Here is a 25,983-nt window from a genome sequence, read left to right as displayed (position 1 = left end):
TGGGCTTAAGCCAACCCGTTTAATAAACGGGTCAACCCGCGCAACCCGTTTATTAAACAGGTCGGGTTCGGGTTGGGGGTATGCCAACCCGCCAACCCGGCTGACCCGTTTAATAAACGGGTTAGGCGGGTGGGTCAACCCGCCAACCCGACCCGTCAACCCGCCAACCCGACCCGTCAACCCGACCCGCCTACCTGCCAACCCGATCCGTCAACCCGCCAACCCGACCCGCAAACCTGACCCGCGAACCTGAAAACCCGTTTACCCGACCCAACCCATTTATTAAATGGGTTGGCGGGTCGTGTCGGGTTACCCGTTTATTAAACGGGTCGGGTTCGTGTTTGCCATAGCCGACCCGTTTAATAAACGGGTCGGGTTCGGGTTGAGGTATGCTGACACGCCAACCCGCCAACCCGACCCGATTGCCACCCCTACTGATCATGCACCAAAAGATCACCGTCAACGTCAGACCTATTATGTGGTCATTCATTTTCTATCGCCGCATCGAAGATCAGCAGTGTCAGCATTCGTTTCGTGAGAGCATCATGTCCTCCCTACATCAAGGTGGTATCAGAGCCCGACATTTCCTCCTTCGTCAGTGACATGGTTCAAGAGGCGAGAAGCGATTTGGCGAGTGAAAAAGAGCAGGAGAAAGCTGACAACGAAGATCCGATGTTGCAGATGATGGAAATGATGATAAAAATGCAAGAAAACATGCAACACGTCAGTAGGGACATGGCCAACATGTCAAAACGCCTAGATGGGTTCAAAACTCGGATTGTGGCCATCAAGTCGATCGGGGAGGCACGCACGGCGTCTATGCTGAACACGGGAGTGGGATCAAGTGACGGTGTCGACCGTCAAGTACATGCTATCGCAGCTGACCCAGGCCAGTCGGCCTCTGGTGATCGCGCCACTCCAGGTGAACCCGATACTCCCTTTCCACCTTGATCCGGTAGCAGTTGGCACCCTCTAGGTGAACCCGGACTCTTGACTGAAACCCCACAACACTCGGGTGTGCCCCAGCCCAGGCCGTGATTCCGGACCCCAGCGGCACGCGGGGCCCTGCTACAGGTCCGGGTGCATAAGCCCGACCCAGGAAGGAGCTTGTCCTCCCCCTGATCCCGCACGTGGAGGCTCTATGGCAGCAAACTTGCGGGTGGGAGCAGGGGGACCAGTGTGGATGGGTCTGAGCCCGAGAGGGTCCGGACCATAATATTTTTCTACGAGACCCAGGCCCGGGTCTCGGGGGCCATCCTTTGGGTCCCTGGGAGCAGGTTCGAGCTCTGAACTCCCTCACTCGACCTACCCAGTTGGGTTTGGTTCATGGTTCGCCCCGAATCAGACCCAACCCATTATGTTTGAAACCCAAAATGGATCCAATGTCGACCCAAACTTGTATCGGACCCGGACGGAACCCCACTTTGAATTTGAGTCGGGTCAAAACCATACCCATTTTGTTACGGATCAAGGATCAAGTTCGAGCCAAGCCTTTTCAAACCATAACTCGATCCATGGTCCTACCCATCCCATTCTAGGTTCGACGAGTAGCTTAGGACTAGACCCGATCCATATCCAATCGGGCGAATCATCCCAATATTATACCAACCAGACCCAATACCCGCACCAAAACCAACCCATTAACCCATCCCCGATCTAAAACCCGATATCACACCCGACCCAACACCACTATCCTATCCCGACCCATAACCCAAACCCATATTATCCCATTCCTACCTACCTAGAGACCGAGACCCGACCAACCCTTCCACCTATAGCAAAACCACCTGTCATATCAGTGCCACAACGCTGGCCGCAGATGGTTCCCACTCATGGGCGAGCCAGATAGAGGCTGGTTCCTATGCAGATTCAGCAGGGACTGACGCGAGCAGAACGCCGACCACAGGTCGTCGGAGTTTGTCAGCATCAGTTACCATGAGAGCAGTATCGTGGCGAAGGAGATGAGGTCGTGATGGATAATGATGCCTTCTTGAATGAGTACCCCGCAGGGATGGTGGAGGCCCGTCAACAGAGAGCACCAAAGCACCCCTCCACATATGGGGTGAAGCTGGATCTTGCAGAGTTCGCAGGTCGGTTCGATGCAGAACAAATCTTCGACTGGTCTTATGTCTTTCAGTTCTTCTTCGACTACCACACTGTCGTTGAGCACCGTCGTGTCTCTCTAGTGTCTACTCGATTGAGAGGCCTAGCACAAACATGGTGGGTTGAGCTACAGAGGTCGAGGGAGCGACAGTGGCTAGAGCGAGTACAGACATGGAAGGAGATGCAGTCCAAGTTCGTACCATCAAATCACGCTGAGAGAGCCTACAAGGAGTACCTGACCTTGCGGCAAGGCACCCAAACTATGGCAAAGTACATTGCTGAGTTCCATCATCTTTCCCTACGAGGGAAGATCGAGGAGACCGCTCACCAGCAAGTCACGAGGTATATTTTTGGTCTCTGTTCTGCTATTTCTAATGACTTCAGTTGTGTCACAGTCGAGTCTTTGGATTAGGCAAACAGTTATGTTGTGAACATCGAGGAGAAGTTGAAAAGGAGGCAGGATTATCGAGTCTCTCGTAGTGACCAGTCCAGTCGACCCAAGTCGAGTTTTTCTACCAGGGGAGAGAGCTTCCGTAGGAAGGAAGAACCAAAGTCCACCCCTAGAGTTGACCCAAGCAAACCTGACCAGTTCGGACCAGCGTACCACACCAAATCCAAAGCCAAGCCCAGTGAGTCTACCATCCGTTGTTTTAGGTGTCAGGAGTTAGGTCATGTTACGTCCAAGTGCCCCACCGTGAGCAAGAACACCCATTTTGTAGAGGGCATTGTTGAGTCAGCGTTCGATAGTGAGAGTGAGGGTGAGTCATTTGTTGAGGGAGATGACGAGAGGGAAGTCGTAGAGTTCGACGACAATGTCAAAAATTTGTTGTCCATTCGTCATGTTTTGACCGCACCCTAAGAGTCGGTCCTGGCAAAATGGTTGCATAATAACATTTTTAGAACCCGGTACAACTGTGAGGGGCACGCGTGTGATGTTGTCGTTGATACTGGAGCATGCGAGAATATGGTATCCGAGAGTGTCGTATCCACCTTGAACCTGAAAATGGAGAAACTGTCCCAACCTTACAAAATGACATGGTTCAAGAAGGGCAACGAGGTCCCTATCACCCAGCGTTGTCTAGTTCGGTTTTTCATGGAAGAATATTACCACGATAAGGTGTGGTGTGATGTAGCCCCTATGAGCGTGTGTCATATCCTTTTGGGACGTCCCTGGCAGTTTGACCGCAAGACCATTCATAATGGCCGTAGGAACACATACTCGTTCATATTTAAGGGTCATAAGATAGTCCTTCTCCCCATCAAGGAGACCGGGTTTCCCATGGTGGATAAGCCTGAGCGAGTTCCCCGGCTTGCAGGCCTATCCTAACGGTCTTTCTTGAGTCATTATTGGGAGGATGATTATTGTTATACCCTAGTGGCTAAGCCATCGACGAGTACGTCCTTGCCCGTTCCCGCGAACATTGCGCCCCTTATTGAGGAGTTTTGCGACATTATGCCAGATGACATGCTATTGATTTCTTTCCAGGGTCGAGTCTCCCTAACCTACCCGCGTATCTCATGAACCCATCCGAGCATCCCGAGTTGTTGAGACAGGTTCATGAGTTATTGCAAAAGGGTTTTATTCGTGAGAGTGTGAGCCCTTGTGCAGTACCTGCCCTACTCACCCCTAAGAAAGATGGGTCCATGCGCATGTGTGTAGATAGTAGGGCGATCAATCGCATCACTGTCAAGTACCGTTTTTTCATCTCTTGTTTGGATGATATGTTTGACATGTTGGTTGGTGCCTTTATTTTTTTCAAAATCGATTTAAAAAATGGGTACCACCAAATCCGTATCCGGGAGGGGGATGAGTGGAAGACAACCTTCAAGACACGTGATGAGTTATATGAGTGGTTAGTCATGCTATTTGGATTATCTAATGCCCCAAGTACTTTCATGAATATGATGACCCAAGTGTTGCGTCCTTGTATAGGAAAGTTTGTTGTTGTATATTTTGATGATATTTTGATTTATAGCTTGTCTTTGTCTGATCATTTGAGTTACTTGCGTCAGGTCTTAGAGATTTTAAGGAGAGAAAATTGTATGTCAATGCCAAAAAGTATGAGTTTATGATATCTAGTGTCGTGTTCTTAGGTTTTATTGTGTCATTTGATGGAGTTAAGGCAGATCCTGCAAAAGTCCGTACAATTGTAGATTGGCCTACCCCAAAGACTATAGGAGAGATTCGTAGTTTTCACGGGTTAGCCACTTTTTACCGATGTTTCATGAGAAAACTCAACACCCTCATGACCCCTATCACGGAGTGCCTAAAGGGTACTAGTTTCCATTGGACGCCTACTGCGAAAAAGGCCTTTACGATCATCAAAGAGAAAATGACTAGTGCCCTTGTCTTAGCCCTTCCTGATTTCAATGCAGTCTTTGAGGTTGAGTGTGATGCCTCTAAAGTAGGGATTGATGCAATCTTGAGTCAGAACCGCAAACCCATTGCTTTCTTTAGTGGGAAGCTGACTCAGGCCAGGTGCCAATATTCCACTTATGACGTTGAATTTTATGTCGTGGTATAAGCCCTTCGTTATTGAAGGCATTATCTTATCTATAAGGAGTTTGTCTTGTACACGGATCATGAGGCATTGAAGTATTTGAATAGTCAAAAGAAGTTGAGTGCTTGTCATGCCAAGTGGGTCAGTTTTTTGCAAGAGTACACCTTCACGATTCACCATCAATCTGGTACTCTGAACAAGGTAGCTGACGCTCTTAACAGGAAGAACAACCTTATGATGATTATGTCAGTGCAAGTCGCTGGTTTCGAACAGTGCAAGGAGTTGTACTCGACGAACCCTAATTTCCAGCAAGTCTAGGAAGGGTGCCTCTCCTCTGATCGCACAGTCGACCAATGATTTAGTATACATAACGGTTACCTCTTTCGCGATAACAAGTTGTGTGTGTCTGTTTTCTCTCTTAGACTTCAGTTGATTTTTGAGTTACATGAAGGGGGACTATCTAAGCATTTTAGACATGATAAAACGTTCGCTCTGTTAGATGAACGCTACTTTTAGCACAAAATGCACAAAGATGTTGTCAAGTTTATTTAAAGTTGTCGAGTGTGTCAAGTGTCTAAGGGTCATCATCAAAATAGTGGTCTGTATACTCCGTTACCCATCCCTGAGCGCCCCTGAGAGCATGTGTCCATGGATTTTATAGTGGGTCTTTCCAAAACCCCACGTCGTTTTGATTCAATTTTAGTCGTTGTTGACCGGTTTTCAAAAATGACTATTTTTATCCCGTGTAAGCAAACCACTGATGCCTCGCTAGTAGCTTCCTATTACTTCAAGGACGTGGCCCACTTTCATGGTTTACCTCACACGGTCACTTCAGATCGTAACACACGTTTTATGAGTCATTTTTGGAAATCGTTATGGGCCTTGTTGAAGGCCAAGCTTCAGTTCAGTAGTGCTTACCACCCTCAAACAGATGGCCAAACCGAAGTTGTCAACCACACCTTAGGAAACCTGCTACGAAGTCTAGTGGGGGAGAATGTCAAAAGTTGGGACCTAGTATTGCCTCAAGCCGAGTTCGCATATAACAGTTCCATCAACCGGTCTATAGGCAAATCTCTGTTCCAAGTGGTTTATGGTCGGTCACCCACCCATGTAGTAGACCTAGCACATGTGTCTAGTATCCCAGACGCATTTGATGCCATCGAGTACATGCGTGATATCCACAGTCAGGTTCGAGCCAAACTTGTTGAAAGCTACGAAACTTACAAAGCTTTTGTAGACCAAGGTTGTCATGATGTCCAGTTTCAAGTCGGTTAGTTAGTATGAGTTTACTTGCATCCCGAGCGTTTTCCAGTAGGTATCTATGGCAAGTTGAGCCTAAGAAGTATGGTCCTTTTAAGATTCTTAAGCGGTTGGGTCTGAATGCCTACCTCCTTGAACTACCCGAAGATTGACACATTTCATCTATATTCAATGTGTCTGATATATATGCTTACTGTGGAGACAACAAGTCGCCAGAGCCGACTTCTTCCCAACCAGGGGAGAATGATGCAGAGCAGGATGGACCCAAATCCATACAACCTGATCCAGGCAGTGGACCAGATTTGCACCATGGGATTGGGGATTTAACCCAAGTAGTGGATCCGATCCAGATTCCCGTACCGAGACGCGGAGAAGAGGTCCCTCTGTGTACCTACTCCAGACAAGCACAGAGAATACAAGCCGTAACACCCCAGATCCAGCAGCACACAGAAGTTGTCTCGGGTTCGGGACCGGACCCGAGACCCGGATCCAGTTGAAGCCTTTAAATGTCCATCCTAGGGTTGCGTGCAGGCACACATCATATTGAATTTATGGAAGCCTGTTTTCTTTCTGGGGGTTCACTGCAGCGTTTCTTTCTTTCACGTTGATTTGTTTATTTCTTGCATCCAGCCACTATTTATCAGTTTGTTTGTCATATATCTTTTATCATTGTAATCTTTATCAGTCCCTTAAATAAATTGTTGATCTGATCGATTGATCAGATCCTTTGCTGTGGGAATCGTTGATCTGATCGATTGATCCGATCCTTTGATGTGCATTCCCATTGACTATTTTGCTGCCGCACGACTGATCGTGCATCAAAAGATCACCGTCAACGTCAAACCTATTACGTGGTCGTTCGTTTTCTGTCGCCGCATCGAAGATCAACAGCGTCGGAATCCGTTTCATGAGAGCATCGTGCCCTCCCTGCATCAGTTTCTCATTATAAAAAAAAGAGATAAATTTATGATAACAAATTCATGATTAAACTATAGTAACGTCAGTTTATGAGATAGTGTACTTAACCAACTGTGATTCCTTCCTCATTTACTTTCTTGACAGCTCATGGTTTGGTTTTCTTTTTTCTTTTTTTTTTTAGGTTCATGGATATAGAATCAAACATTCATGGAATTTAATCAACGGAAGCTTGTTTGTAATAGGTTTCTTCATGATCATCTTGGTTATTTTTAATATTTCTTAATTTTAACAAACATGATTATTTTTGGAATTTAATTACATTTAAATACATTTTTTTTGAATGGCTGGGCCCTGCCAGGCCTGACAAGAACCAGGTAGCTCGAGCCTGGCCTGAGCCTCTTACAAAAACATTTTCTTTTCATTTTGCTTCAAACAGTAAGTTAGAATTATCGTTGCGATTCCGTGATTTAAGGGCTGATCAAGGCCTCATGAATTGGTGGTATTGGGCCAAATCGCCCAATACTGCCTAAATTGAAGTTGAAAAGTTTTTCTTATTTCCTTTGTCCTGAATAATCAGTTATTTGTTATAATTTCTTTTGTTTAGACATTTGATGAATATTTTAGAATTTGATTGAGTTTATATGTCATCATTTACTTCATTTTCGTATTTTTTTTTATAATTTTGAGTATTTTTAATTATTATTTGTTATGAATTTTAGAATTTAAAAAAATTAAATTTTAAATAGACTGATTCAAGGCTACTCAATTCAATCCAATTAGGGTTGATTATTTGAATCTTAAAAAACAAGATTGTTTCCTTTCAGAAACCACTGGTCACAAACGAGTTTTGGTATCTATCCCCATTTCAATCCCTTATAACAATTGACAAACTGGGAGCTAATATACATGTCAATACTTTCGTGTTCATGTCTAACATGGAAATCCAATATAACTATCCAGAAGTTTACAATGAAATACATAATTGGGCAGGCAAGAATTTAAGAATTGTAGCGTTTTTATAAATGAAGACATTGTTATGAATCAAAATAGACATCACAAATTACTGCGAGAGAACCTTTTGATTACAACTGATATAACCATAGGGATCCCATAGCAAACAAATGGAAAGATCTTTCATTAAGAAATTGCTCAGGAGTACAACACAAAACAGATGAAGACCAGGCAAGATACAGAGCAGGTCCTGTTGGTTGATATATTGAATTCCAGAATTAGAGCCAAGATAATACCCGATCTCATCGAGAAGCCAACTTCTTGAAAATATGTTTCACAATATCCAGCCAAACCTAGTTCAGCATAAGTCAGCTTACAAGATTGCAGGAATAAAATCAAGAGAATACCTCTGCTAAAGCTATATTTGTGAAATGAAAGGCCTTCTGAAAGATGAGAATAGAAGAGAACATCTGCTGTTGCCAGTGGTTCACCAAACTAGAACTATTTGCAGGTCTTAAATCATGTGCCAATTTAGTAAAATACCTGCAATATCTCATGCCGGAAACGGGCCATCATCTTTTCTCTACATGCCTTCCAGATGCCCCAGAACCATGTGGATCTGCTCGTGGCTCATGTTTCCTTTTACTGTGGGAGGCACGCCTTGTTCTGGAAACTCTATGCTTCTCTGAGTGATCTCTAATAGCGACCTTCTGTTCAGTAGAGGTGGATACAGGTTCAGGAGGTACATCAGGCCAGGGAGTTCGCTTTGCTGGGACAGTGATCTCCAGCGGAGGGTCAATTATCCACCTGGTAGAAATAGCAACAAAGTAAGACTTTTAACAATCCCAGAGAGCAGGGAAAGGCAGATTCTAGTACATCTAACATTGTATGGGAGTCATCTAACAATTTAGTGGTTTGTGAGTGTAGAAAACCAATTCTTAGATGGATCTGATTCGATTGTCCCACAATTCAGAAGCTATACCGATATTTATGACTACGACAAATACCCACTGTGGTCCAAAAATTGAGTTGTTAAGGTGCTCAAATAACTCTTTGTTTTTTCATGAAAAATAATGTCCTATGATTAAATACAAGAAGGGCGTGTTTGCAACCGCCCAAAAAGAATCAGCGAGGGAGAAAAAGTCACTGCCAAAGTGGGGCCGCAGTGTATATCAAAGATTTAACTTTTTCTCCCCCACTGTTGGCCATTGTGGAGAGAAAAAAACATTAAAAGCAGGGAGAAAAAGTGGCTGAGGGAAGCAGCAATTTTTTCTCCCCGACTGATTTTTTTTCTTTCTTTTCAGCAGTTGCAAACGACCTAAATTAACAAAAATGATAAGTATACCTAACTAGTTAATCAATTTGAAACCTAGAAAACATACAAAAATGAAGGGCGTTTGGAAGCAAGAAAATTTCTCATAGGAAAAGAAAAAATTGCCTAAGAGAAGTTTTGATAATGATAACTTTTTCAAATGAAAATTGTTTGCTTGTTTGTGTAGCATGAGAAAAAACGGAGTAGAAAAATGAGTGAGCGAGCGAGCGCGCGCGCGCGCGCGAGAGAGAGAGAGAGAGAGAGAGAGCACAAAAATGGTGGTGGTGGGAGGAAGATGAAGATGGATGAAGCTCTTGTGGCAGCCCATGGAATGAGATGTGTTGTGGATGAATGGTTGCCCTAATGCAAAAAGAATTTTTGATAGGAAAAATTCGTCCACCCCTTCAGATGGAGGAATTTTTCCTATCAAAAAATAGATTTTTTAGAAAAAACTTCCTTTAAAAAATTTTCTCTCATTTGGAATGCTTGGAAAAGTTATAATTTTTTCTTTCCTACTATGTACCCGAGTGATTGACACAGCAAAAGAAGAAAAAAAAACTGGAAAGAACAAATATGAGCAAGAAATTCAAATTTATGGTGATTTCAGGCTTTTTTAGAAGAGTCAAAATTGTAAAAAAAATAATTTCAGTAAAGTAAAAAGCTGGAAAGAACAAGTATCAGCATCTTCCTTATTGTTCTTCCAATCAATTCATGTTTTCACCATACTTTCAGCCTTCACTCTTGCCTCCTGTTGTCTCCAACTATTCTATGTCATGGGTCCTAGAATGTGGCACTCAGAGAAGTCTAATAATTAGCAATACTTGAATTCAAGCCATTGCTCTGAGTTGAACACAGACTCTGAGAGAGGAAAAGTGATACAAGATAGCAAAGAAGCCACCCAGAACAATTGTAATAAACTCAATCGGTGCTAATTTTGTAAGAACTTCAAACGATTGTGATGTTATTCTACCTCTAAAAATAATTATGAAAAATAATGACAGATATGTGAAATTTCAATGTTCTGTGAATTTAGTGATAAAGGCTGTTGGCGGTTTTTGGATAGGATACACTCTCCTTAAGTTCAGGAATTTGAGTTTTCGTGTATCCTTATCCTTGCTACTTATCATTGTTATCCATGGTAAGAGTCTGGCCACGTCTTGATTTGTTACTATCTTGAAAAATCAAGAATGCTCTATTTACGTGGGTGATTGTAATCAAAGCCGTGTGAAAAAAGATAATGAGAAATCCTCTTTCCTCCGTGGATGTAGGCTGAAATGCTGAACCACGTAAAAGTGTTTTTATTCTTTCTTACCTTCCTGCACTTTGTACTTATCATCACGTGAATTGCTGGTTCGTAACATGGTATCAGAGCTCCTCTATTCGATCCTCTATGAGCGTATGACTGTTTGCTGCGGTGGCCATTTCTCATAATAGCTGTTTTTTGCATTCGGCCAAACATCATTTTTTCTGCATATCCATCTGCACGGTAAGGTACTTCTTTGGATTAGACATGACTGATATCTCTGGGTTCTCCACCAATGCCACTCCACAAAATGTTTAAATGCAAAAATGGTGGTTCAAGAACAAAACCCCATCCTTAAGATTACTACAGTTCCATTAAATGGAACAAATTAGCTTAGCTGGTCTAAGGCAGCCAATTTATTTCTTAGTGGCAAAGGGAGGTTGGGGTATGTAACAGGAAAAATCCCTCGTCTCGATTATTCAACGTGAGGAGACCAGACGCAAGGTTATAAATCCCTCTTCTCAACCAACCGAGACTGCGTTTAAAAAAATGACATTTAAGGTTGATCATGGTCATGAACATTAACTTTCTACTGCAGCCAGCGTCACTAATCAAAAAGACATTTCAAGAAGACCAAAATTGCGTTGCAGCTATTGTAAGAAGGCTGGTCATACAAAGAATAGATGTTGGGATCTTCATGGTCGAGCATCTAAATCCAAGCCCACTAGTTTTGCAAATAAAAAAAGAGACTCCTCTGTGGCAAATTTAGTCTCTATTGCTGATCTCGCAAATGCCTGGCAGCTGCTCAACAAAGCTCATTTTGCAGTCAGTCAACCAGTCGACTCTTTTCCTGAAGATACGACAGGTAATATTTTCTCTTTTGTTTCCAAGACTTTACCTGAAAATGGATTGTTGACACTGGGGCTTCTGACCACATGACTGGTCAAGTACTTCAGTACTCAAAGGAAAAATCTGTATGCATTGCCGATGGGAGCAAGGTTCCTGTGAAGGGAATCAGTAGAACTCAGTTTTTTGATAAATGTGCTCCTTCAAACGTTCTTTACATTCCAAGCTTTCCTGCTAGTTTACTATCAATTAGTCGTATTACCAAGAGTCATGATTGCTTAGCCATTTTTCTGTCTGACAAGGTGGTTTTTCATGATCAAAGGACACAGACAGTGATTGGTAAAAGACACCAGCGTAATGGCCTATATTTTTTGGATGATAGTGCTAAGGCTTTTGTTGCATACAATCCCAAAGTGTTAAGCATGTTGTGGCACACGAGATTAGGACATCTTTCGCAAAGGGTCCAAAATATGCTATTGCCACATTTGCCTTCCATTTCAATTGCGTGTGATGCTTGCGAGTATGCAAAGGCAACTCAATTACCTTTTCATCATTCTCATAGTAAGTCTGAGTCTATGTTTCAGTCGATACATTCGGATGTCTGAGGACCCGCCCCAGTAACATCACATCTGGGATACAATTATTTTGTTACTCTTATTGATGATCACTAGTGAGCAACATGGATTTATTTTCTTAAAAAACAAAAGTGAAGTTTCTAGAGTTTTTAAAGAATTTTATCAGCTTGTTCTCACTCAATTTGATAAGAAAATCAAAGCCTTCCGTTTTGACAATGGACGTAAGTTTGTCAATAACATCATTGCTGATTTTTTGACTCAACATGAAATTCTATCTCAAAATTCTTGTACGGGGACTCCACAACAAAATGGAGTCACAGACCAAAAAAATCGACAATTACTTAATGTAGCCAGGGCAATTATGTTTGAAAAGCACATTCCCAAAGAATACTAGTCTGAGGCTATTGGGACAACATGTTACATTACAAATTGTCTTCCTAGCTCCTCTGTTGAGGGACGTGTACCCTTGGAAATAGTCTATAATAAGCCCATCTCCATTTCACACTTGCGAGTGTTTGGTTGCAAAGTGTTTGTTCATCTCCAAACACAAAGCAGAGATAAACTTGAACCGAGATTAGTAAAATGTGTGTTTTTAGGTTATTCTACAGTTAAAAAGGGTTACCGATGTTTTGACCCAACACAAAACAAATTTTACATCTCGTGAGATGTACATTTTTTTGAACATGAATGTTTTTTTCATGAACCAGTTACCTTCTTTGATGAGGTTCATCCACGTCCTTCCCAATGTTCAAAACAATGATGATTTTTCTACCACAAATCACCAAAGGCCACCTAATCCAAACCCAACCCCTCAAATCAATCCAAATCCAAATATTGCTGATGAACCAAACACCAATGAAGTCAACTTTGTCTCTACAGTTGCTCCTACTAGAAGATCCACTCGCACTACTAGATTACCAGAAAGACTGAATGACTTCTACACTTATCTTGCTGCAACCTCACCTACATATTTCACCTCTCATCCCATCCAAGATTACTTTTTACTCAAAGGCCTCTCATCATCTTATGTATCATATGCCCTAAGTGTCTACTCTCATCATGAACCAAACACTTTTCAAGAAGCCAATCTTGAACCAAATTAGAGAAAAGCAATGACCGAAGAAATTCATGCTCTAAAAAAATGGTACTTGGGAAATCGTCTCTCGACCTGAGGGAAAAAAACTTGTAGGATGTCGATGGGTTTACAAGATCAAGTATAACAGCAACGGCTCCATCAAAAGGTATAAAGTCAGGTTAGTTGCAAAAGGCTACACTCAAGTAGAAGGAATTGACTATAATGAAACCTTTGCCCCTGTAGCTAAAAATGAACTTCATAAGAGTTCTGTTATCTGTGGCCACAAATAAGAATTGAAAAATGCTTCAATCTGACGTGAAAAATGCCTTTCTTCACGGAGATCTAGAAGAAGAAATATACATGGAATTACCTCCACGCTATCATGGGTAGCTTGCAAACTAAAAAAGGCTCTTTATAGGCTTAAGTAGTCTCCACGAGCTTGGTTCACTAAATTGAGTATGACTCTTTTTGAAATGGGTTTTAAAAGAAGTTCTGCTGACCACTCCTTGTTTGTTTCTATTCAGGGATCCAAGACTGCTATCATCCTTGTATATGTTGATGATATAATCATGATAGAGAATGATGAAGTTTTGATTGAGAAAGTAAAAAAGAGACATCATCATAAATTCGAGATCAAAGACCTAGAAACTCTTAAATACTTTTTGGGTTTAGAGGTTGTCCATGTTAAAATTTGTAATCTCATAGACAATCTCATATGTAAATACCTCATCATATGTAATCTTTTTTTTTCAGTTTAGTTACAATAGGATAGTTAGCTAATAAGTTAGTTTTTTGGACTTTATTAGACTTATGTTTTTTTGACCAAGTCAAAAAACAAAAGCATTAGGACTTTATTAGACTTATGCTTTTTGACCAAGTCAAAAAGCAAAAGTCTAAGAGAGTCGTTGGACCCTCCAACGGCTCTATTTAGAGCAATTGGAGAGTCCAACGACTCTCCCTAGCTCCCTTTCAAAGTGTATAAATATGGGGTAATACCCCATTGTAATAATTAACTTTTTAGTGTGGGTTTTTTCCACTTTAATGAGATATTTCTTTTTTCTCTCTTGATGTGTGCACTCTTTTGAGTATTTTGGTTCTTGTGAGTGTGTTGAACGAACCCTTGTGTTCATTGTGAAAGATATTTTGTGAGCTCGCTTTTGAAGTTCCGTTTGGGATTCTATTTTCTTTTATGGTATCAAAGCAAGATTGAAGCAATCAAGCTAAGTTCCTTCGATGCATTGGGAAGCATGCCACTCAGTTTTTTTTCAAGTTCCTTTGAAGTTGTGATCATGTGAAGACGTGAAAGCTTAAGGGAATTCTTATACCCACTGTTTGCGATAGAGTATCTTCGTTTTTACTTATCTTCTTGTTTCTTCCTTATTCTTCTTCTCTTTATCTCTTCTTTCCCCAAAATTGTAAAATGGATGATAATGACAATGTCACCATTAAGCCCATCAAACTCAATGATTCCAATTATGTCACATGGGCTTCTATCACAAAGCATCTTATATGGGGAAAGGGATTATGGAGATTAGTAGACGGGACCGATATGGAACCTACACTAATCCTCACCAAGGATGAAAGAGAGAAAGAAATACCTCTCACAGAGGTGATTAAGGTCATCTCCACTTAAGAAAAGAAGTGGAAGGAATGGCGAATGGGTCATGCCAAGATTATGTCTTGGCTTATTACAAGTGTAGGAATAAAGAAATGCTTAAGTCTTGCAAAATTCGAGCATGCTAATGATGTGTGAGATTATCTTAAGAGAATGTATTCTCTTAAGGATATTGCTCATGTGTGCAATTTACAAATTAAAGTTCAGAATATGGTTCAAGGAGACAAGAGCATTAGGGAGTACTACAATGGCTTATCGGAGTTGTGGGAAGAGTTAGCTCTTCTTGAACCAAAGTGGCATTGTCCACAAGATATTGAACTCCGCCAAAATCAAATCAATGCAGAGCATTTCTTTCATTTTATTAGTGAATTGAGATCGGAATTTGAATCCACTAAGTCTATTCTTCTCCATGGTGAAAAAGTGCTATCAATAGAAGATACCATAGAGGAATTGATTATTGAGTATAGAAGAAAATAGACTAAAAAGTAGAATTTCTAAGAACGATGACGACTTAATTCTAGCCGTCTCGATACCTAGAAACTTCACAAGGACTTACAAACCTTCTAACTATGGAAAAGGAAATGATGATTTTGAGAAAAAGAAAATCATTTGCTACTATTGCCGGGAACCTAGACATGTGAAAACTCAGTGTCCAAAATTAAAGAGACCTTATAAAAAAAAAGTTGCCTCTGTCGAACCTCCACAAGAATCTAGAGAAACTTCCATTAGGAATATGTCTCTTGCACAATTAGTGGAAGCACTTGGACCTCCACTCAAGGGAGCATCTTCATCTATGGGAGCTGCAGTCTCTTCTGTGAGCACCTCCGATCCAGGTAAAACTCTATGGCTTCTTGACTCAGGTGCTTTTTTCATATGACTCCGAATGTCATAACTCAAATTGATCTAATGTTTTTACTGCCGATGGAACATCACTAGAAATCGAAGCAATAAAGAATTTTGAAAAAGTTTCTCAAAACTTAAAAGGATTTCATATTCTATAAATTAGATATATTCCCAAATTAAATCTCAATCTCTTATCTGTTTCTCAACTATCTGACCATGAATATAACGTTTCATTTTCCTCTCGTGGTTGTCAAGTACAGGATCACCAGTCAGGGAAGTTGAATGGGGAAGACCATAGAAAATGAGGCTTATACTACATGGACTTTTTGAAAATTCTCAAAAATACATTTTGTTGTAATGTTCAAAAAATGAACTTAAATCTATGGCACAGGAGACTTGGTCATCCTAGCATATTCAAGATTCATTTATTTTCAAATATAGAAAACTTTTATAATTCTGAAACATTTAAATGTGAAAAATGTATTCAGGGAAAAATGAAGAGATTACTCTTTCAAGAAAGAAATTTTGTTTCATATCGGCCTTTTGAGTTAATGCATTCAGATGTATGGAGTCCTGCACCTGTTATATCCGAAGGGGGTTTCTCATATTATGTCATTTTTGTAGATGATTTTACAAGACATACTTGGATTTACTTTCTCAAACATAAATCAAAAGTATTTTTTCAGTTTCAAATATTTCATAAACTTGTTAAAAATCAATTTAAAAATGATATCTTTATTTTTTGCACTGATTCAAGAAGAGTTTTTGTCAAAAGAATTCAACAACAACTACGCCTTCATCCCCAAACAATTGGGGTCAGCGATATGAACCAAAAAAAGAAATTCATTTTGGGTCTTCCACATGAATCATTTTCCTCCAATCATTTCTATCCAATGCCATGTCCTCGGTGAGGTTCAAAGCATTCATATCCTTTCCTATCATCTCCATCCAAGTCTTCCTAGGCCTACCCCGACCTCTTTTAACTAATATATTTTCCCATTTCTCCAACCTTCTAACTGGAGCATCATTAGGCCTTCGCCGAATATGCCCAAACCACCGTAAACGATTCTCTCGCATCTTATTTTCAATGGGTGCAACACCTACCTTCTTACGTATCTCTTCGTTCCGAATCTTATTTTTTATTGTATTTCCACACATCCATCTAAGCATCCGCATCTCAGCTACACTCATTTTTTGAACATGATGTCTCTTGGCAGCCCAACATTCCGTACCATATAGTAAAGCGGGCCTAATAGTCGTCCTATAAAACTTTCCCTTCAACCGCAATGGCATTCTACGATCGCACAACACTCCAGTAGCACTTTTTCATTTCATCCACCCAACATTTATCCTATGATTTACATCTCCATCAATTTCTCCATACTTTTGAATGATGGATCCCAAATATTTGAAATAATCATTCACCGGTATTTCTTGCTCACCAAGCTTCACTACACTCCCATCACTACTTCGTTGCTTACTAAACCGACATTCCATATATTCAGTCTTACTCTTACTCAACTTAAAACCTCTAGCTTCCAATGTTTGTCTCCATAATTCTAACTTAGCATTAACCCCAGCTCTAGACTCATCAATCAAAACAATATCATCAGCAAACAACATACACCACGGTATATTTTCTTGAATTGATCTCGTAAGCTCATCCATCACTATCGCAAATAGAAAAGGGCTTAAAGCAGATCCTTGATGTAACCCAACCGTTATCGGAAAATTGGTTGTCACCCCTCCACAAGTGCGGACATTGGTTACTACTCCTTCATACATATCTTTAATTATACTAATGTACTTGAGAGAAACACCTTTCTTCATCATTGTCCACCGGAGAACGTCCCTAGGTACTCTATCGTATGCCTTCTCTAAATCAATAAAAACCATATGCAAATCTTTGTTCCTCTCTCTATATCTTTCAATAAGTTGTCTAAGAAGATGTATAGCTTCCATAGTTGATCTTTCAGTCAAAAGAATTCAACGATTACTTAAATTTATATGGTATTTTACATCAAAGATCATGCCCATGTACCCCACATCAAAATGGTCTAGCAGAAAGAAAATATAAGCATATCATAGAAACAACAAGAACCATACTCATTACTCATCTAGTACCAAAAAATTTTTAAGTCGAAGCCACTATAACCGCGATATATCTCATTAATAGAATGCCATCATCTTTGTTAAGCAACATTTCACTTGTTGAAAAACTCTTCAACAAATCCCAGATTATTCAAGGTTAAGGGTATTTGGTTGTAAATGTTTTATTTTTTTCAACAAAAATGACAAACTCTCACCTTGTGCTATTCTATGTGTGTTTCTTGGTTATGCAAGCAATAAAAAAGGTTATAGATGCCTTGATATTAAAACTAGAAAGCTATATGTGTCACGAAATGTATCCTTCTTAGAAAATGAAAGTTTTTTTGAAATTAAAAACTCTACAAAAATTGATGAATATTCCTTTTTACTGGATTTAGTTCCAAAGATTAACGAGGAAGATGTTGATCAAGAAGATCAAAATGTGATAAGTACTGAATCATCTCATCCAAAATGCATTCAATATTTCAAACGGGGTAACTTGGAGCAACCTTATGCTCTAGAAAAATATACTAAAGCACAAAATCATATAGAAACAAGAAGATCATCTAGGTGTCAAAAGTACCTGAAAATTTTGTATCCTGAGTCTTTTTCACCAAAGTACCTAACATATATTGCCCTATTATATTCATATATAGAACCTTGTAACTATGATACTGCAAAAGAACATTTCAAATGGGTTGAAGCCATGTCAGCAGAGTTAAGTGCTTTAGAAAAGGCAAATACGTGGACTATTCAAGATATTCCACCAGGGAAGAAGCCTATAGGATGTCGTTGGGTATACAAAGTCAAAACCAAGAGTGATGACACTTTTGAACGATTTAAGGCTTGACTAGTTGTTAAAGGCTATTCCTAAGAATATAGAATAGACTATGAGAAAACCTTTGCACCAGTCACGAGAATGACCACTGTAAGAACCTTAATTGTTGTTGCCTCTGTAAAGAAATGACATATCTTTCAGATGGATGTCAAGAATGCGTTTCTTAATGATAGTCTAGCTGAAGAAGTCTACATGGAACCACCACCTGGTATTAAGATTCTTCAAAAAAAAACTTTTCGTTTACATAAGGCATTGTATGGACTTAAACAAGCCTTTTGAGGGTTGGTATGACAAATTTAGTCAAGTTATGCTTACTTTTGGCTTTCAATTTTGTCTTACTGACACTGTTTTGTTTATTAAGAAATCTAATACAGGTATTATTATTCTTCTACTTTATGTGGACGACACGATTATCACAGGAGGTGATAAACAGAGAGTTGACAACATCAAAAAATTTCCCAAAACCAACTTCGAAATGAGTGACTTGGGTTTCTTAAAAAAAATTCTTGGAATTGAAGTAGCCCGTTCTCCTAGAGGTTATTTACTAACTCAATCGAAATTTGCCTGTGATATTATTGACAGGTCCGGAATTACAAATGAAAAACATGTTGACACTCCTGAAGTCGTAAATACCAAAATGAAGATTGATGATGGAGAACTACTTGAGAACCCAACACCTTATAGACAGCTTGTTGGGGCATTGTCTTACTTTTCCATCACACGACCTGACATCGCACATGTTGTCTACACAGCAAGTCAATTCCAGCATGCTCTCACTATTGTTCATATGAGAGCAGTATTACAAATTATTAGATATCTTAAAACTTCCATTTGTAAAGGACTTTTTTTGTTTGCCTCTTCCTCATTAGAACTAACTGCTTACACTGATGCAGATTGGGGAGGTGATCCAAATGATCAACACTCAACTACTGGACTGTGTGTATTTTTAGGAGAATCATTGATTTCTTGGAGATGTAAGAAGCATCAAAAGGTATCTTTTTCGTCAACTGAAGCCAAGTACAGAGCCATGGCTACAACCACCATGAAAGTAGTCTGATTGAGACGACTGCTTCAAGATATGGGTGTTGGGAGTACAAGAGCATCATGGATATGTTGTGACAATAAAAGTTCCATTTACATTGTCAGTAATTGGACATTCCACAAATGAACCAAGCATATTGAAATGAACTACCACTACGTGCGTGAGGAATTTCTATAAAGCACCATTGATCTTTCATATATCTCCTCAGAATATCAACTGGCAGATTTCTTTATCAAACCCTTTGCTACTTCTCGATTCCATTTTCTCTTGGACAAACTTTCGGTTGTTCAACAGTAAGTTTGATGGAGTGTTAAAATTTGTAATCTCATAGACAATCTCATATGTAAATACTTCATCATATGTAATCTTTTTCTTCAGTTTTGTTACAATAGGATAGTTAGCTAATAAGTTAGTTTTTTAGACTTTATTAGACTTGTGTTTTTTGACCAAGTCAAAAAACAAAAGCATTAGGACTTTATTAGACTTATGCTTTTTGACCAAGTCAAAAAGCAAAAGTCTAAGAGAGTCGTTGGACCCTCCAATGACTCTATTTAGAGCAGTTGGAGAGTCCAACGACTCTCCCTAGCTCCCTTTCAAAGTGTATAAATATGGGGTAATACCCCATTGTAATAATTAACTTTTTAGTGTGGGTTTTTTCCACTTTAACGAGATATTTCTTTTTTCTCTCTTGGTGTGTGCACTCTTTTGAGTATTTCGGTTCTTGTGAGTGTGTTGAATGAACCCTTGTGTTCATTGTGAAAGATATTTTGTGAGCTTGCTTTTGAAGTTCCGTTTGGGATTCTATTTTCTTTCAGTCCACTCAAGCAAAGGAGTTTTATCTGTCAAAGAAAGTATCTTCTTGATCTCCTTAAGGATGCCAGGATGCTTGGCGCCAGGCCTATAGACACCCTTGTTGATTCCAGAGGCAAGCTAAGGAAAGATAATGGAAAACCAGTGGAGGATGTTGGCATGTTCCAAAGACTTGTTGGTTGTCTTATCTACCTCACCGTCACTCGGTTAGATAAAACATATGTTGTAAATTTGATAAGTCAGTAACCCAAAGAACCACATCTTGAGGCAACCTACAAAATTCTTAGATATCTAAAAGGGTCAAGAAGAAAAAGAATCTTGATGAAAAGAAATGGTCATTTAAATGTTGTCGGGTATACAGATGCTCATTGGGCTGGAGATCCAAATGATAGGAGATCCACTTCAGGATACTGTGTGTTTGTTGGTGGCAATTTGGTAACTTGGCGTAGTAAGAAGCAAAGTGTTGTTGCACGATCTAGTGCTGAAGCCGAATACCGCTCTATGGCTCTTGGAACCTGCGAACTGATATGGATCAAGTCCTTGTTATCAGATATGGGGATCAAAGTTGATGAACCCATGGATCGTTGTGCAATAATCAAGCTGCCATTTATATTGGAGCTAATCCAGTTTTTCACGAACGGACAAAACATATTGAGCTTGATTGTCACTTTGTTCGTGAAAAAATTCAGTCTCAAGTCATTAAAACTCCTCATGTTAAGAGTCAAGATCAGCTAGTCGATGTATTCACTAAAGCTCTGGGAAAAGAAAAACATCATGATATCATAAGCAAATTGGGGCAGATTGACATCTGCCTACCAACTTGAGGGGGAGATTGTTGGCGGTTTTTGGATATGATACACTCTCCTTAAGTTTAGGAATTTGAGATTTTGTGTATCCTTATCCTTTCTACTTACCATTGTTATCTATGGTAAGTCTTGCCACCTCTTGATTTGTTACTATCTTGAAAAATCAAGAATGTTCTATTTATGTGGGTGATTGTAATCAAAACCGTGTGAAAAAAGATAATGAGAAATCCTCTTTCCTCCGTGGATGTAGGCTGAAATGCTGAACCACGTAAAAGTGTTTTTATTCTCTCTTCTCTTGCCTTCCTGCACTTTGTGCTTATCACGTGAATTGCTGGTTCATAGCAAAGGCAGTGATATGTAATAGCCCCATACCTACATCAATCTAGACATCACAAAATTCAGGGTTGCCACTCAAAGTACAAGTTTGTGGGTCAAGTTTGTTATGAATATGAAAAGTTAAATCAGCAAATGGGTGAAATTGGTGTAATAATAATATATCAGGGGCATCATACAATTCATTGTGTGAAACACATACATAAATCATGCAATACATGCACACACCCTGTGTCTAGACATCACAAAATTCAGGGTTGGCACTCAAAGTACAAGTTTGTGCGTTTAAATGCAAATTTGTTATGAATATGAAAAGTTAAATCAGCAAATGGGTGAAATTGGTGTAATAATAATATATCCCAGGCATCATACAATTCATTGTGTGAAATACACACATGCATAAATCATGCAATACATGCACGCACCCTGTGTGTGTGTGTGTGTGCACGCGGGTGCTCCAAACAACTTTATGTCAATAAAATAAAAGATTTTACAAGTTAAAAATTCACAGGAACTTATGCAAATTCATCTAAAGAAGGTTAAGATACCCGTCACAAAGGAAAAGCTTCTCCACAGCAAAGCGACCAAACAAAATGCAAATAGAAAACCTAAATAACAATGGCAGACAAGCTAAAAGAAGTGTACCCTCGAGGGAATTTGCTGTCTGCACGAGCCTCTACACGAAGCCACCAAAGCATGATCTTGCGTCCGCATTTGCCAAGCGGTTCAACAAATGAAGCATCATTCAAAAGTGACAATGGGCTCTCCAAGCCATCCCCATTTTCATTGATCTCGTCCAAATCCTTCACCCATTCTGGTTTTCGATCATCCTCATCATCACCAGTCCTCCAAACCAACCTGGAATTCAGAACGAAACCAGCCCATTCAAGCTTCCTGGGCAAAACAGTTGCCCCATCGTCGATCAAAGCAGCACTGTCCTCCATGTAAGGCAGAGTATTGAAGGTGTGCCAACCAACCAACTGCCCCGAAGAGTTACAAGCCGGTCCCTGAACAGGTAGGGGTGAATTATTCTCCTCTTCCTTACTCTCAACCCCAACAATCTTTTCTTTGCGGCCCTCGAAGGCATTCCCTCCTTCCAATCGTCCAGAGTGAGCAAGTATTCCAACAGAAAGAGCACCCATCCGCTTCACAGATTGAACCTCATCAAACAATTCTAAACTATGCATGTTGCTATCATCACAGAACATCACAATCCCATCCAATCTCCTTTCCCTCACAACTCTATTCGTTATCAAAACAACAAGAAGATCCCCAAAAAACAGAAATTTGAGAACAGAGCCACACAAAAGGTTGAAAATTAAGAAGATAACTAAAGAACCAAATCCACCATCAAACTAGAAACTCATCAAAATCCATCAAGAAACAAAGAAATTATGCACAACATGATTCAAAACACAGTAGTGAGGGAGCAGAAGGCTACCTCAGACCACGCAGACGCATCCGCGCCTCCATTCGGTGCCGATCGTCCCAATTGATGGGCATCTGTTCGTCGAAACCCACATGGATGACATTGAGTCCACTGCCGGAGACCAACGAGGCGGTCTCGTTCGAATCCCCGCCGGCCTCGACGACGATCCAGACGAGGTCTCCCGGAACGAGCATCAGCGTGTGCATCAATCCGGTGAGATGGACGGTCTGGAAGGTCCGGACGTAGGTTGGCGTGATCACGATCACCCTCCTCCAATTCTTCACGCCGTAAACCCTCTTCTGCTCGGCCTGGACCCGATCGATTAGCATGTGCGCCCTCATCACCTCCTCCTGATTCGGATGGGGGAACGGCCGGATTCGGATACCGTGCCGGCCGACCACCACCTTACTCCTCGCTGGAGGCGTCTGAGATGGTGGCGGCGAAGGCGGCGACGTCACCGACGGAAACGTGAGTAATCGCTCCGCTTGAAGGTTGAGCAAAGACTGAGCGGAGATATCGGTGCCGGGACTGGTGGTGGCGGAGGCGGAGAAGAGGAGGTAGAAGACGAGCCTGGAGAAGCGGAACCCAAGGATGAGGCTGATGACGCAGCAGAGCCCGTGGAGGAGGAGCCAGAAGAGCCCCCCCGGCGACTTCATGACGCCGTCTCCGGCGCCCTCCGGCAGCAAGCCGCGGAAGCTGTTCGTCCGCCGCCCCACGCACGGCTGCGACGACGCCTTCATCTCTCTCTCTATAGATCTCTTTCTTAACCAGATTCACCACTCTCTGTAACAAGATACACCACGGTGGTCTTCTTCTTCTTCTCTCTCTCTCTCTCTGACCAGAACCACCAAGGTGGTCTTCTTCTTTTGCTCTCTCAGTGGTGCAGAGAATTCAGAGATCGTTGGGAAAGAGAGTGAGAGAGAGGTATTCAATGGGAGTGAAGGGATGAAGGTGGATTTCCCCCCTTTTTTTCTTGATTCTTGTTTGGAAGCTTTTTAATTTTATTTGCATGTTTAGGTGGGGGGTGAGGGAAGGAGAATTTGGAGTGGAAACGAAGGCAGAGAGAGAGGAGAGAGAGTGTGTGTGTGTGTGTGTGTGTGTGTGTGTGTGTGTGTGTGTGCTGGTAATCATTTTCCTCCTTCCTCGGGCACCTGTCCTAACCAAAGCGTGGCTTCTAAGATTCCGAAGCGTGTTTGGGAATTTTGACAGGGAAACCGAATCCTGGAGGTCGCTTTTCCACCGGTTTTGTTGGCCCGTGGTTTTCGATGTTGAAAGGGTTGCGACCTCCTCTATTTGGGGATAGCAGTGGTCACAGCGGTTCGGATCACGTGGGCAGTTGACCCGTATCCAACACATGTTACTCTGATAATTTGGATAGAAGAATCCGGTGCATGATAGCATCTTGACTCAGATTCAGGTCCATATGTAAAATAGGTTAGGACTGGAAGATGTGACTACTTTTTTGGGTTGGGATCGTTATTACCGTGGCAATATAGGGTTCAGATTCGAGCCCACCTTCTTTAAAACCAGCTTAAACATGGATCTGGTTCTGGAGATACACCATGGTATAAGCGGGGTCCAACCGTTTTTTTAGGGAGTTCAGAATTGGATCAGATGCAGCCAGTATCAGATTGGACTAATCGGATGTTACCTAAACTGGATTCAGATTCATACTTGAACGGTGAAAAACTCGTACCAAATCCCATTTATTACATGTAATCAGATTCAAATCCACATGTCTGTTGAATTCAAAAGCAAAAAAAAAACTAAACAAAACCAACTAAACAAAGTCGGATTCAGTAGAACATTAGATAAAATCCAATCCATTGACATCCCTAATTCTTATGTTGCCAAAGATCCAAGGGGTTTGGCGTAGTGGGATGGGCCTAGACCGTTTGACAGGCAGTCTAAGTTCAAATCCCATGAGCGTCACCCTCCTGCATAAGCCTAAGCTTGGCAACTCCCTAGGGTAGATGGATAAGCCCTTGGAGTTTTATGCCGACATGCACAGAGACTGCAAGTACCGCAGGCTGAGTCAGTCTGTTTCTTCTAAGTAAAAAAAAAAATCTTATGCTGCCAAGTGGATAAAGGGTTTGGCCAGGCAATATGAGAAGGACGTTGCAAGTTCGAACCCCACTGGTATGGGGTGGTTGTATAGCCACTAGTAGGGCTTGTCTAGGAGGGAGTCCTGAACGGGTGCAATCACCTGGCACAAAATTTGTGCATTGAGCACCTGATTGCTCTCCATCAGGCTTTGGGTCCCACAACTGACAGGAGGCCTGTCCCTCAAAATAGAAGGTAATCAGGTGCTTAATTTACAAATATTTGTGCAATCATATTGCACCTAATCTTTTCACGAAAGGAAGGAGCCTTAATCCCCCTGGCACTGGAGTTTTTGCAGAATGAGGATGCGCTCACAATGCACAGAAAGCAGCTCCACGCAATGTTCAGCAACAAGCTTCAATCCGCGGAAACAAAGTCCGACCAACCCCTACCAGATATGATTTTCGCTGAAAATAGAGGTTTCAGGTTCAAAGATGGGGTAGTATTTCTTCTTTTTTTTTTACTCTGAGAAACCTCCCTAGACGCAGAGACCTAGCTGCGCTGGCTCAGCCTGCCGTGCTTAAGGTCTCTGTCCATGTCAACATAAGACACGGAGGTCTTACCCTTCGACCCCAAAGAGTAGCCACGCTTAGACTTATGCAGGAGGGTGACACCCATGGGATTTGAACCTAGACTGCCAGTCAAACAGTCTAGACCCCCATCCCACTACCCCTAGGGGTGTCAATGGGTCAGGTTTGGTTCCGACTCATGTGAAACCAGTTTTTTGGGTATGGTATCAGGTTCGGACCCGGGTCTAATCAAGTCTACTATAAGAAAAAACATACCCGGACCTGATAAGAACTACATAAACCAAACCCTAGCCATACCCGGTAAAATCATATTTTTTATCATTTTTAAATTAAAAAATTGTAGGTCTTAATTAGACCTACAATTTCACAAGTCAGGTCTGGGTCTGGTATAAAATTTCACAAACTATAGATCCATGTATTAATTAGACCTTCAGTTCCAGACTCAGTCTTAATCGGGTCTTCTTATTTATCACCATACCCAGACCCTATAGGGTTTGTTTTGGGTCAGATCCGGGTAAACCAGACCCGTTGACACCCCTAAGTACGCCAAACCCGGTCTAAAGATGGGGTAGTATTTTCCCGCAGAAAAAAACTCCCATGTTTCAACGGGTCTATGGGGCTCACAGAAACGGTGCAGTTTCCATGGAAACAGGGTCATTTTTGTGCTACACAAATGAGCCCTAAGTCCACATATCGAGCCTCAACTTAGGTGTAGAGACTTGTCATTTTGTTAAAGCAGCCAACCTCTATATGATTCTCGAG

General features: G+C 41.2%; 1 protein-coding gene across 2 annotated transcripts; it reads right to left on the bottom strand.

Moving 5' to 3' along the window:
* Nucleotides 1-7,770: 7,770 nt before the first annotated feature.
* On the bottom strand, nt 7,771-23,564 carry LOC149841686 (putative beta-1,4-xylosyltransferase IRX14H). Of its 2 annotated transcripts, XM_089998650.1 has the most exons (4): nt 22,601-23,557; nt 21,805-22,401; nt 8,277-8,540; nt 7,771-8,086 (listed from the first exon to the last, which is right to left on the bottom strand). In XM_089998650.1, exons 1-3 carry the CDS (start codon nt 23,326-23,328, stop codon nt 8,306-8,308), a joined length of 1,560 nt encoding a protein of 519 aa, XP_089854776.1. In that variant the 5' UTR covers nt 23,329-23,557; the 3' UTR covers nt 7,771-8,086; nt 8,277-8,305. The 2 variants fall into 2 exon arrangements, with proteins under 2 accessions (XP_089854776.1, XP_089854775.1); XM_089998649.1 differs by having other exon boundaries at nt 7,771-8,540; nt 22,601-23,564.
* Nucleotides 23,565-25,983: the final 2,419 nt, after the last annotated feature.

Source organism: Nuphar pumila, chromosome 3 (genome assembly GCF_984573655.1).
Source record: "Nuphar pumila chromosome 3, dmNupPumi1.hap1.1, whole genome shotgun sequence".
NCBI lineage: Eukaryota > Viridiplantae > Streptophyta > Magnoliopsida > Nymphaeales > Nymphaeaceae > Nuphar > Nuphar pumila.
Note: the sequence above shows the minus strand (reverse complement) of the source record. Positions and strands in the feature narration are given on the sequence as shown.